A 13,384-nucleotide genomic window follows, 5' to 3' on the forward strand; every position below is an offset into this window, starting at 1 on the left:
CAAATGGATGTAAAAACGGCTTTTCTTAATGGGATTTTAGACGAGGAAGTCTATATATATGGTTCAACCAAAAGGCTTTATAAAAGAAGGAAAGGAAAATATGGTATGTAGGTTAAATAAGAAATCAATATATGGACTTAAACAAGCTTCCTGACAATGGTACAAAAAGTTTCATAGTACCATTAGTTCCTTTGGGTTTACTGAAAATATTGTTGATCAATATATATACCTGAAGATCAGTGGGAGTAAGTTTATCTTTTTAGTTATGTATGTTGATGACATTTTACTTGCCAGCAGTGATCTTGATCTATTACATGACACCAAGGATTTTCTTTCCAAACACTTTGAAATGAAAGATATGGGTGAGGCATCCAGCATCCTACGTGATAGGAATAGAAATATTTCGTGATAGATCACGTGGAGTGTTGGGATTATCTTATAAGGCTTACATTAACAAAGTTTTGGAAAGATTTAATATGTTAATGTGCAATCCAAATGTTGTTCCAATTCAAAAAGGGGATAAGTTCATCTTAAGTCAATGTCCTAAGAATGAATTGGAACGATAACGAATTAAAGATATCCCTTATGCTTCTCTTGTAGGGAGTTTGATGTATGCACAAGTTTGCACTAGGCCAGACATTATTTTTGCAATCGGCATGCTAGGTAGATATCAAAGCAATCCAGGGCTTGACTATTGGAAAGCCGCTAAGAAAGTGTTAAAGTATTTCCAAGGGACAAAGGATTATATATATGCTCACATATAGGAAAGCTGACCATCTTGAGGTAGTTAGTTACACAAATTCAGATTTTGGTGGATGTGTAGATAGTAGGAAAAGCACTTTTGGTTATGTGTTCCTCTTATCTGGAGAAGCAATTTCATAGAAAAGTGCAAAACAAACTATTGTTGCATCATCTACTATGGAAGCTGAATTTGTAGCATGCTTTGAGGCTACAGTTCATGGATTATTGTTGCGGAATTTCATTTCAGGTTTTAGCTAGAGTTATGGACTATATATCTAAGCCGCTGAGAATTCATTGTGATAATGTCATAGCTGTATTCTTTTCGAAAAATGATCGGTATTCTAAAGGTATTAAACACATGGAAATGAACCTTTTAGTCAAGGAAGAAGTTCAGAACCAGAGAATGTCAATTTAACACATTAGTACGAGTGTTAATATAGCAGATCCACTTATGAAAGGGATATCACCTAAGGTATTCAAGCAGCATGCTGAAAGTATGGGTCTTGAGTGCCGCCAGTTGTTGTTATTTTGTGGATTTTGTTTAGTGCTTATTAAATTGACATATTTTTTTTAGCTCATTTTAGAATGTTCTGAATTTTCTGTTTTCCATTATTTATGTACATGTAAGTGAATAAATGAATGATAACAGAAATAATCTTTTGAAAAGACATTATTGGATCATTATTGATACTTCTTACTTAAGATCATTGGTGTTGTGGTACATGGAAAGAACCATGTAGCTTAATTTGCATGGAACCGCTATAACTCACATTAATGATTCTATTAACTATGGTATTTACGATAACCATTCAACGTTAACGTGGCATTCGCCTAATATTTTCTAAATTAAACCATAAATGATATTATCCTCCTGTGGACAAAGTGGGAGACTGTTGGAAATTCTAAACACAAGAATTTTCTAATAATAGAAACCCTAAATATGGTCCATAGAGAATATATGGTATATTGGTTTATTTAGAAATTGCCGATTATAATGGTTTACTAAACATAAGTCTTTCCTTAATTACGATATTCCTATCATGATGTATAGTGGAAATCTTATGAATTAGGAAACTAAGGTCATCTCTCTACCTATAAATATATATTGATTTCCATCAATCAATTCTATTCATTAAAAACACAATTACGGTTTATACGCTAAGAGAGAGAAACCTAGTTCTCCCTCATTAAAGATTTTTGCAAGCAATCATGACTTCGGATAAATGTATGTTTATTTATGAGTATTGTTATGTGATTAACATGTGATTGGAAATCCTGGTTTATGATCTTAAGAATCATTTTATACTAACTTCAATTCGCTGAGACATCTGTGCAAGACAAGGTTGCACTCTTGCATCAGGAGAAACAGTGGTGGAACTGCATGCCAGAATTTCTGACAAAGATTGAAGACCCTACAACAACCTACTATAGATTTACTTTATGAGGAGCTCTTGGAATTCCTGATACACATACTGTTGAAGCTGAGAATGTTTTGAGCCTGTAAGTTGGTAGATTTTGCATGCGAAAGGGAGAAGTAAAACTCTCAGCTAATAGTAGGCTTTATAGGTGCCGAAGTGCCATGCAGATGGCCGCACAATCTAGGCCATGGGATAAGAAAAAGTACCTACTGCTACTGCTGGGCAAAAAGCCAATTGTCTCGTCACGGTAATAACAAGCAGGCTTACAAGAAAAACCAGTCAGCACTCCTAGGGCAGTGGATGTTGGTTTCAGGTTCGTTCAAATTTACCAAAAAACCAAATTATTCAAGAGCTGTTATGGGCAAAAATACAGTCAAAGTGTTTTGAGGAATTCGTGCACTTCCTTTCACTTGGAAGGAGGTATTGGGAACAATTTACTCTGACAAAGATGGTGCAAATTCGTTAAACCATTGCTGGAACTACCATACTAAGAAAATATTATTGAATTCTCTTCCACGCCATGACTTGAAGTGAGAATACCAGAATCTGATCACAACATACCCTATATTTGACATTAACAAGCAAAGTTTGCGCAGCAATCTTACTTGGGAAAATACCATTTGGTATGCTCCTGACTTTGCATAGATGCATCACAGATGAACTGTTTAGTTATAATAATAATAATATGCAGGTGCCAACTAGCAAAGTAGGTAAAACCTTTGGGTGATGATACCAGAAGTCTGGGGATCGAACCCCGCCAGCATCAAAATCAAAGAGTTACTGATCTCATATTTATCTTGTGGAGTTGATTTTCTTCATATCCTTTTTTGATTGATAACTTAAATGGCATTTTTAGTATTGGACCATATACCTAACTTGCTTTAAATGGTAGAGCCATGAGTTACAGTTCTGGCTAAAGCCTTCACCTGCTTTGGACAAAAAAGCCTTCTAACATAATCTAACCTATTATACTTTTATCTCTCTTCCATTTGTATGCTTCCGTGATCACGTTTAATAATCAAACACCACTTAGTCCAGCATGAAACGCATTATAGGGAGGATGGCAAAAGGAGAGAAGGTAAAGTTTAAATTGAAAGCAATTATAAAGGAGAAGACTTAAGCTGGGTGGAGACTTCAATGTAGATTGAAACTTTGCTTTGTGTCTTCAGCAACAAACAAGGACACAAAATATTGAAGAACAGACCCTTGACTTCCCTCAAGAAAGATAACCACAAAACCAGAGAACGGAAGGGAACGTCTCTATAATCATACCTCACGTTTTCCTTCATTTTTTTGTTCTGCTTGTTGATTAAAGGATCTTATACGCCTCAGATTCATACTGCCTTGATGAGCCCCTACAACAGCATGCATGAATGAGGAAAATCAAGTATATAAATTATAAAAGTGATCCATAAGGTTATAAGTGCACTACATACCAGAAAATGAATTCACAGGATCACCCACAGTTGTTGAGAGTCTGCTACCTTGGTTAAATCCACGAGTAGAACTACCTGGAACAGATAAATTCCGTCGTAGTTCTGGGTAGTATGCTAAGTCACTGAATCCTGGCCTATTCTCTCTATTTGAAATGCCAGTTTCATTAAGCAAATGGCCCACACTAGACTTTGGTGAATATGTGGTAGACCACGACCCTCCATTTGATCCAGCTAAAGCCATTATCACATCAGCCTGTAACAGTAGCAACGAAACATTAAACATTCCTATATTTTTTATTTAATTACTCGTCCCTTTTTATCATTTATAAAATTGAAAACAATTCAGACAAAGTCAGATACCATGGTTTGACAATACTACCATGTGGTAACCTTCAGTGTGACTACCAAGAGGAGGATTTTAACTTAATGCTTGTCATATACATCTCTCCAATGTTCACAAGATACAATATAATGTAGGGTGAACTAGTATTACCCCCCCACTAGATGAGCCAATTAGGATTTCCCCCCCACTAGATGGGAAATTAGGGTCTCCCCCCTAAATACACACAAAAAAAATTCGGTCAACCCACTTTGACTTTTTTTTTGTGTGTAGGGGGGAGACCCTAATTTCCCATCTAGTGGGGGGGAAATCCTAATTGGCTCATCTAGTGGGGGGGTAATACTAGTTAACCCTATAATGTAACTATTAATATGTACCAAACACAGTCTAAGACAGAAAATTCAAAATCTGGAAAATTACAAATCTGCCAAGTTTTTAACTTGTAAGAGTATTGCTTGTGAATATGGGATGTTTATTAGTAGTTGTGAGGACCCTATATTTTCAATACACGTGATTGAACCAGGTTAGCACATTAACCTAGTCATGGAGCACTAGATCATGCTGCTTGGCATGTGCTGAAGCTGACCATGTGCTTGGCACATGACCCAGTCTGACTGAATGGTGGCCAGGGTTGACCAAGACATAAGTTCAGTCAAGATTGACCAGTCAACACCCAGAGTTGATTGTCATGATCATATTTTGGGCCCACCTGGGTCATTATTCCTAGGGTGTTTTGGGTCATTTTGTGAGCCCACCTAGGTCATTCTTGGGGCATTTTAGGCACATTCCTGGGCCCACACGAGTCTTTTCTGGAGGCGTTTAAGGCCCGTTCTTGGCCTGCCCGGGTCAATTCCTAGTGGCGTTTTGGGCCGCGCAGGTCATTCCCAACATCTTGTAATTTTTTTTGCATATAATTATTATAATCAGGGTGTTCCCCAATTTTGTTTGGGTCATGATTGAGGCCCAATCCAACCTTGAAACTCTAATTTTATATTTTTTTTCTTTCGATAACTACCTGATTGTATTCATTAAAAGATAAAATCATTACATGCATAACAATAAGCTGAAAGCAAGAAAAACAAGGATGTAACCAGTACAACTGGAACAAACAAGAGCACTAAAAATCATGTCTTCTCGACATGAACTCCACCAAATCCAAGGACCCAACAGCAGCAACAAAACCACATTGGAAAACCCATCTTCTTCCACAGACCAACTTCAAATTTGCTCGTACATCCACCGTGTTGGATCTCCCAGAGTAAAGACTCAAAAGTCTTCAAATCACACAATATAAAACTCCACTCCACGACAAAGGTGGCAGCTGATTGGCAATTCCAAAATAGAACGCCCCACCATAAGCACAACAAATGAGCGGTGGCCTAACTAAGGTACCCAAACCAGCAATCCGGAGAGGGGGCAGATTTAGGGAGAGAGCCATGGTTTTGAACAAACAAATTTTAAATCCAAACTAGAACTTCCGACTCAAGGGCTGAACCCATGGCATTGACCCTGATTGAGAGATGCTAGACCTAGAAAAACCAACTTGAAGCAAACACCACCAAAAACCTAGATCTGACTTATTCATAGTCTCTTCATACAAGAAAGGATCTGCAAAATTAGGGAAAGAAGCTTCAAAGACCCCATAACCCACAACCAGATCCCATGAAACTGAAGAGCAGAACCAGGGTCAATCTTCCAATGGGTTAGAGCTCTTTTTTCTTTTTCTTTGTCTGTATGTAGGGATTTCTCTAACTGCTCTTTTTTCTTTTTCTTCTTCTTCATCACTTCCAATTGAGAGATCTAAAAGAATCTAAGAGGTTTGGGCTGTGGAGGAGATGAGAAGAGTGAGATTTGGGTGTGGGAGGCTAGGGTTTGAGAAGAGATATGGGTTGGTACGCTTTATTTCTTCTCGCGTGGAACGAGGAAAACCACTGCTATCGTCCGCAGAAGAGGCTAGGCTTGAAAGTTAACCTACAATACTCTAATTCTATCTTATTCGAGCATTCCACTTTGGATAGAGACAACTTACCTATTCAATGCAAATATCCTCAAATATCCTCGAGAATGGAAGTTATCTCGTTTTAGAAGTAGAATCATATAATGAATCTATTCAGAAAGGAAACCTTTCAAAGATCTTTATTTGGCAGCCAAGCCACTGCTAATCTATAAATATAGAAGTCTCTACAACTAGGGCTGGTCATCGAGCTACCCGAGTCAAGTTTTACTATACTCGAGCTCGACTCGCACATGCAGAAGCTCGACTCGAACTCGCATTTGAGCTTAATATTGAAGCTCAAGCTCGACTCGTCTAGTTCTACTAATAGCTCGAGCTCGACTCGTTTTACACTTCCTCGAGTTTAGTTATGCTCGTTTGAACTTGAACTCGAGCTCAAACTCGAAAAAAATGTATATAAAACATTAAAATTAGTATAAATTGTAAATTATAGTTGGGTATAAAGTATAAAATGGTGAATAAATTATAAATTATATACTACGTATGGGCTTATAAAACGAGTAGCTCGCTTATAAAACTATACTCGAACTCGAACTACTCGGTATCTAGAATGAGCTTTAAATTAAACTCAAGCTTGACTCATACTTTTGTGCGGACGAGTTTGAGTCGAGCCAAGCTCGAGTTACTCACGAACAGCTCGACTCGATGACCAACCCTATCTACAACATCTAGAACTACACTTTGCGACTTGATCCCAAACTCCTCTTTTGGGTACGTAGGCTACGTAGGCAACCAATACGGTGGTGCAATCTCATCTCTTTCATAAAAACCCTAGTTCTCATTGATTTTCCTCTTTTCTGAGCATACTTACTTTGAGAGTGTTGGGCTAACGTTTTTGCCCCAATAGTTGTAATCATACAAATGTCATATATATTTGTCATATATATTTTATTATGAGGATCAGCAAATAAGATAACATCACATCCGTGCAATGTATATTTAACACAAGCACAAAAGCATACAGGCATATGTGGAAAGGAACCCTAACTTTGAGACAATTAAAAGGTCCATGTCCTCTCAATGAAAAGATTTTCTGCATTCCCTCCATAATACACATGAAGGCACACCAGACTTCTAATTTCAACAATCAGAAGATGGTGCAGGAAGCCAGGAACAAAACCAAAAGAAGTAATGGCATACTCATCTTCCGAAAAGACGCAAAAGACAACTCCCACACACTTCCGAAGAAGGACAAGTAATGAGTATATGTCAAACACTTCCCTTCGTCCCCTTCTAAAGAAAGCAAACATTTGGTATATATTCCTCCTATTCAAGGTGTCAAAGGTTTGAGCTATTCAAAAGCAATAAATGCAACCAAGAAATAAGCTCTAAACGGGATCGACCTTATTTAAAATTCTACTTGTGATTACTTCATTGTTCGGTAAAACCACCATTGCATGCTCTTTGGTCAACACTTCATAGAAAGATCCAACTGAATAGTCATCCTTTTGTCCAAAATCCATCTCTTTTTGTCAACATCTTGCTCGCTAATAGTGGATGAGACTCAAAAAGGTTTCAATATTCTTCTTTTTTTTTATCGGTAAAAGTCAATTTTATTCATTATAGTTCAAAAGGTTATACATTACAAATTGTACATAGACCTTAGGTAGCAAATAGCTACTCGATTATACCCACTCGTACACTTAAGTTACAAGAGTATCCTAATCACATAGAAAATCTACATAACTACTCCCCGGAAGCTTGGGCACACACTAGCCCACTCAAACAACAATTCTTTGACTTCTTCCACTATCTTATGTATCTCTTTCTCTTTGTGGTCAAAGATCCTCATATTTTTTTCTTTCCATAAAGTCCACATAATAGCACTAGGAAGATGATCTGCAAGCCACTTGGACTTGTTAGACAAAAGACCCGCAATCAATTTCTTCACTAAGGCTTCTTTAACATTTAATGGTGGATCCCAAGGCCTATGGAATGAGAAAAAGAAATCATTCCAAACATCGCTCGCAAGTGGACAATTGAGAAGAAGGTGATCGATACTTTCATCCACCCTTTTGGAAAGTGAACAAAGGGTTGGGAGGTTCATATCCCTTCGATTAAGATTATGAACCGTTTTGATCCTTCCCAAGTGAGTAAGCCAACAAAAGAATGCCAAAAAGGTTTCATTATTCTAAAGTTTGTAGTCATTAATACCTCTCCTAAGTATAAAATTCTACTAGACTCTACTCCATTATCCCCTATCTCTATGTAATTTGCGGCCCCTGATTTTTTGTTGGATTCTAACGCGTAAATTTCATTAAATTATTTGGGGTACCCCACCTCCATTTATGGGATGAAAACCATTTCTCTAGAACAATCAACCTAAACATTAGCTATGCCCCTCCTTCCAAAGTGTAATTCCATAAGGATTACATGGCTCCCTTAAGCACCATTTGCTTTCTCCCTCCCCATACTTGTCCACCACAACCTTATTTCTACAATAAACACCCCCCTACCCCCAATGACTTCGACAATGGTTATACTTTTCAAATAGTTTCAAAAGTCACAACCACGTAAGGAATAAGAAACAAAAGAAGGGCAACGACAATCAACATATTGTTGTGCATGTTTGAGAAGAAAGTCAAGAAACCCATGATGAATCGACTGTCTCTTCGGCAACTCAATTTTTTTTTTAAAGGATAGAGACTCTAGAGAAGAAAACAACATTTTTTCCTCGATAAAGTGAAATTTTATTAATAAAGTGGCTATGTTACATAGACACGCCATATTTTGAAAATAATCTGTGTTGGATACGTATCCACGTGTCTATGCACATATCGGACACATTGTGATGTAATAGCATATAGAGTGTGAGGGTATTTTAGTATTTTTATTATTATTATGTCTTAGGCCATGTTGGTCCAAGTCCAGGTCCAAGCCCATTCGGCTTAGGTTAGGTTTGAGGAGGTTTTTAGGTTATTTTTTATTAAATTTTTGATTTATAAAAGATTATGATTTATTGAGTGATTTTATTAAAGATTACTCTTATTGAGTGAATTGTTAATTGATTGAAGCTTCCGCCAATCATAGTTCACATCACATTGAATGTGATATACCACAATTTTTTATATTTTGCCATGTCAGACACTTTATATCCCTGGCAAATACGGACACACTATCCGTGTCAATTTAACATAGAAGTGGAAGTAGGCTGAGAAAGCCTACATTGCAAGAGAAAAATAAATAAAAACCCAAGAAATGCATCATCACCCCATGCCTAAGAACATAAGACGATCCCACCTAGCTACAAAAGACTCAAAGAAACATCCTCTAAACTCTTTGGAGACTTTAGAACACCAAAACAACAAAGTTTTATCGAAAAAATGGTCTTCTTAAGCAATGCAAAGATGAAAACAATCTAACAGAAAACAGAGTCTGAGTTCAATCATTGCGGACGTACTGATCAGACAAGAAAGGGTGTTGAGATCCTTATCTTCATATTCCAAATACGGTCTTTATAAGGGATCCAACCACAAAGGAAGGCACCTGAGCGAAGTCCTGAACTACAACTTTAAGAACAAATATTGTATCCCTGGAAAAGTACCAGCAGCAGCATTCAGAAATACAGATTTTTCTAAATTTGATAAGGAGATGGGACGTATGATGACCCAGCTTTCAGGACACTCTCCTAGATTGATCTCCACCGTCATTTTCAAATAGACACAACTAGGAGCTCACGTCACCTAGTTGGGGGAAAAAAGCTTCCCAATGCAATGGTAGCTTTGAAATTGGTAGATATAGCCACCAAGAAACACCGAGTTGGGAGACTCAGACAGAATTAAAGATCTCATCCCACTATTTAAAACATTTAAGACATTTATTCTTTTTTTTCCCTAAGCACAAGATAGAGCCAGATGGAATGAAAGATCCCGTCCGAAAAAATCAAGTCAACAATGCATTGGGCTAGTTCACTAGGTAGCTCTATTCAGTATGCACTACACTCAACTGGGTGATTATGTTCTAATGGCACATATGTGGCTCCCACGTGGAAGTAGCTCTATTCACCTTGCATTGGGAATGCTCTCACAGGTATGTGTTAAAAGAGCGTCTAGGGAAAAAAAAATAAGACACTAAATCTTCCCTTTTTTTGTCCTTGAACTTTCTATTAGTCACGTTCAATATAGGTTAATGTCAACATATTCTCAAATTTCTCTGCAGGGGTGTACGTAGTCAGGTGGCAATCTACAGTGTTCCTGGCTGACATACACGTCCCTAAATCTAGACAGCATTTTTAGCAGCTAACTAGCTTTTCAATTGGCTAAAAGCTTTGTTCAATATAACCGTTTTTCACCCTATAACTACTTTTTTATATATATAAAATTAATACAGGTAAACAGGAGAACTGTTACATCAGTGAGTGCTACATTGTAAACAGGAACTAAAATTTTATTCAAAATCCAAAAAACAAAATGACTGGCACCCATCTAAAGGCCTACAATATGTTAATGCAACCAGGGACAGACCCTGTTGCACCACCAAACAGCAGCAACCAGAAACCGACTCAAGAAAAAACAAATGGGATCAAAATATAAAAGGAACACATTTGCAACAATAATGACTAAATGTTAAGTCCGCAGCACCACGCAAGGATGAAATAAAGTCGTAAACGAAGCTATAGAGAAGTTCTGTAGAATTTGAAGGAGATAAATTTAAGAACAACTTAAGAAATTTTAACTCTAACCCAACATCAAGCGATAAATACTATTAAACACGGCAAGCATATAAATGCGCATAGTACCTAAAATTTCAAAATTAGTATCCTGAGATTTAGAGGAGAAAATTAAGTTTAGGAACTAATAACAAGAACTGAGCTATTTTTATGATTCCGCCAGACGTGGCATTCATATTGAAGCTTACAAAAATTGGAAAAAACTCAACCAAGTAGGCATCTTGGGCTCTTGGCAGGGGCCTGTACTTGTGATATTATGTTGGCAGTCAAGCTCAAACACCGATCGAGTTCCTACTCTAGGTTCAACCATTACCATAGAAGGCAAGAAGTATTACAATGTAAAACAGAAATCATCCAAAATTCCTAGATATATAACAGAAAGTCTAACCTTGTTTGGGTGGACTTCATCAAAAACATGGGCTTGGCCAGCATAAAAAATAGTCATCTGGCAGCTAGCAGAATTTAATCCCTCTCGCCTGGTCAAAAACAACAGACAGAACTCTTTACATAAGTTTCCTCCAACTCAGGAAGAGCACAAAAAGTTCGGAAATCGAGCCCAAAGGAGAAAAAATTGGCATTGATATTCTACCTTGGTGAATTAGAAAGTTCAGGGTCGGCATTCTGAGTCCAAGATTTTAGTCTATGGCTACTTAGCAGCACACCAGGCGTCTTTGGCTCTACCCCGCTGGTGGCATTAATTGCACTCAACATTCCAGATCCTTTCACTCCTGTTCTGGAACCTTCATCGGCAGCAGGAGGAGAGATAACTGAAGGACCAGCTTTGACGTTATCTACATATGTCCCAAACTGGCCAAGGCATGAAGTATTCTGGGTTGAGGACCCAACATTCATCAGAGACCGCTCCCACTTGGAGGTAGCTGAATCAGGCCTACTACCCACTGTATGTTTTAAAATTAGATGAGAGCTTGAAGTTGGTTTTGGTGGTTGCATACCAAAGGACAGTTCATCGGCTCTCCTTGGACGGTCTCCTCCCGAACTACTACGGAGCATCTGTAGTTCAACAAAAAACAATGCTAAGTGATGATAGTTCACAATATTCTCTGGCATCCAAGAAACGAATAGAATTCAGTGTACCTTCATTAGGTGAAAGTTTTCAACGGATTCTGGTCCTATTTGAGGCGTCCCGTCTCTTGGGAACCCCATAAAAACAGCATCCGAATTGCTTCTCTTCTTCCCAGAAAATCTATTACTTGTCTCAGGACCTGAGAAGTCACTGTTTGGGCCATATACTGGAACGCCTTCAAAATGATTCCCCATCTGTCTTTCTACCAAACGATATATCAATGAAAACGAAATCAAGACAACACATGAAGTTCAGTAAGGATTATTACAATGTGTAAACAAATTATGAAACCACTGAAATTACTCAAATCACGCAAAAGACACACATAAATTGAACCAAAAATTCTTAGAACAAACTGGGCCAAAATCTAAACTCAGAATGGGACATACTCACATACTCTATAAGAACAAAGCCTTCAATTTTAAAAATTCTCCTAAATTCAAACAGCATCTAATAGTGATGAAAACATCTAACATGAGCACAACCAACCACACAATAGTGGGAAAGATAAACAAGCTGAGAAACCATATAAGCTCACAAAAAAAAATGTGATACCAACTTCAATATAAGCATAAAAAAAATACACGGAAACAGAGAGACAAACATACAGAACCCCATTAAGTGACCTCACTACAACAACTCCACCATATGGAAAAACAAAACACCCCCAAATGAGGAAAACCAACAGAAATAACTCATCAATCTGAACAACTACCACAAAAATATATAAAATACCCATCATACTAAACAAGTTAAAAGTGCTATATTTCTAGTTCTTTCCATAAAAAATTTAAACAGAAAAAATAGTACTGACCAGAACCCAGATCAGAAGTAGCAGAAACAGTTCCATGAAGCCCGCCAGAAGAAGCAGAAGCCTCTGCAAGCCTGATTTCTCTATGTACTGGAGGCACTACAAGCACAGGAGTATCAGAAGCACAAGTGGAACCAAGAAAATCATGGAGAATGAGTTTGCCACTACTATCTTTACACTTGTCATTATTGTTGCTTTGATGAGCCATCATCATAAGGGGTACTGCCATTTCGTCAAGAAATTCATTCTGGTGTACTCAACTACTCAACTACTGCTAGTATAATAAAAAACAAGACTCTTTTAAGTTTTTGAGTCAAGAATGAAGAGAACCCCAATGTTGAGACAAAAAGGTTCAAAAACAGTACAGCCACTTTTTTCTAGAGAGTCACATTTAAAAGCAAAAGTTGGTTCACTCGGCTGCTCTTCTGTATTTTCCTAATGTTTGTGTCAGTGTGTTTTTTGTCTTTTGGGAATAAATAATTATTTTTTTAAGTTTGAAAGGATACGAGATGGCACGTGAAAGGGATATTGGGTTTTCAAGGTTTTGAGTGGAGTTGTGGGGAGAAATTTTTTGGGTATTGATTCTCAAGTACTAATCTTGACTAATGTTCTTATGTTCATCCACGCTCATTCAGCTTCTCCACTTCTATTAAAGGCTTCTGTGTAATTTCTGGTGTGTTTAGGACTAAAAGAAGTGGATAATACTTTTGTATTCAGTATGGAAATCCATTGCAAGTGTATTGAATAATGGAGCTGAAAAGTAGATTTGAGAAAATGACATATTGTTTATTACATTTTTTTTTTTTTTTTAGTTGAACGCCATTGTCAAGCAGTTGCATATAGAATATTACATCGTGGAGCAGAAATCATA

At 37.4% G+C, this 13,384-nt stretch overlaps 1 protein-coding gene across 3 annotated transcripts; it reads right to left on the bottom strand.

Annotated features, from left to right (window-relative positions):
• Nucleotides 1-3,281: 3,281 nt before the first annotated feature.
• TIFY8 (TIFY domain protein 8) lies at nucleotides 3,282-13,374 on the bottom strand. Of its 3 annotated transcripts, none has more exons than XM_086602631.1 (6): nucleotides 12,517-13,374; nucleotides 11,714-11,904; nucleotides 11,208-11,629; nucleotides 11,007-11,094; nucleotides 3,596-3,848; nucleotides 3,282-3,514 (listed from the first exon to the last, which is right to left on the bottom strand). In XM_086602631.1, the coding sequence occupies exons 1-6, from the start codon at nucleotides 12,740-12,742 to the stop codon at nucleotides 3,426-3,428; spliced, it is 1,269 nt and encodes a 422-aa protein (XP_086458757.1). In that variant the 5' UTR covers nucleotides 12,743-13,374; the 3' UTR covers nucleotides 3,282-3,425. The 3 variants fall into 3 exon arrangements, with proteins under 3 accessions (XP_086458757.1, XP_086458759.1, XP_086458758.1); XM_086602633.1 differs by having other exon boundaries at nucleotides 11,714-11,900; nucleotides 12,517-13,194; XM_086602632.1 differs by having other exon boundaries at nucleotides 11,714-11,896; nucleotides 12,517-12,828.
• Nucleotides 13,375-13,384: the final 10 nt, after the last annotated feature.

The sequence above is a fragment of the Coptis chinensis genome, chromosome 3 (assembly GCF_015680905.1).
Source record: "Coptis chinensis isolate HL-2020 chromosome 3, ASM1568090v1, whole genome shotgun sequence".
Classification (NCBI taxonomy): domain Eukaryota; kingdom Viridiplantae; phylum Streptophyta; class Magnoliopsida; order Ranunculales; family Ranunculaceae; genus Coptis; species Coptis chinensis.

Excerpts from the sequence above, each read along its gene's own strand:
- TIFY8 (XM_086602631.1), bottom strand. The coding sequence starts at position 12,742 with ATGGCAGTACCCCTTATGATGATGGCTCATCAAAGCAACAATAATGAC. Across the intron at positions 3,849-11,006 it reads ATGAAGTCCACCCAAACAAG|GCTGATGTGATAATGGCTTT; the intron begins GTTAGACTTTCT and ends CTACTGTTACAG. Across the intron at positions 3,515-3,595 it reads TCCTGTGAATTCATTTTCTG|GGGCTCATCAAGGCAGTATG; the intron begins GTATGTAGTGCA and ends ATGCTGTTGTAG.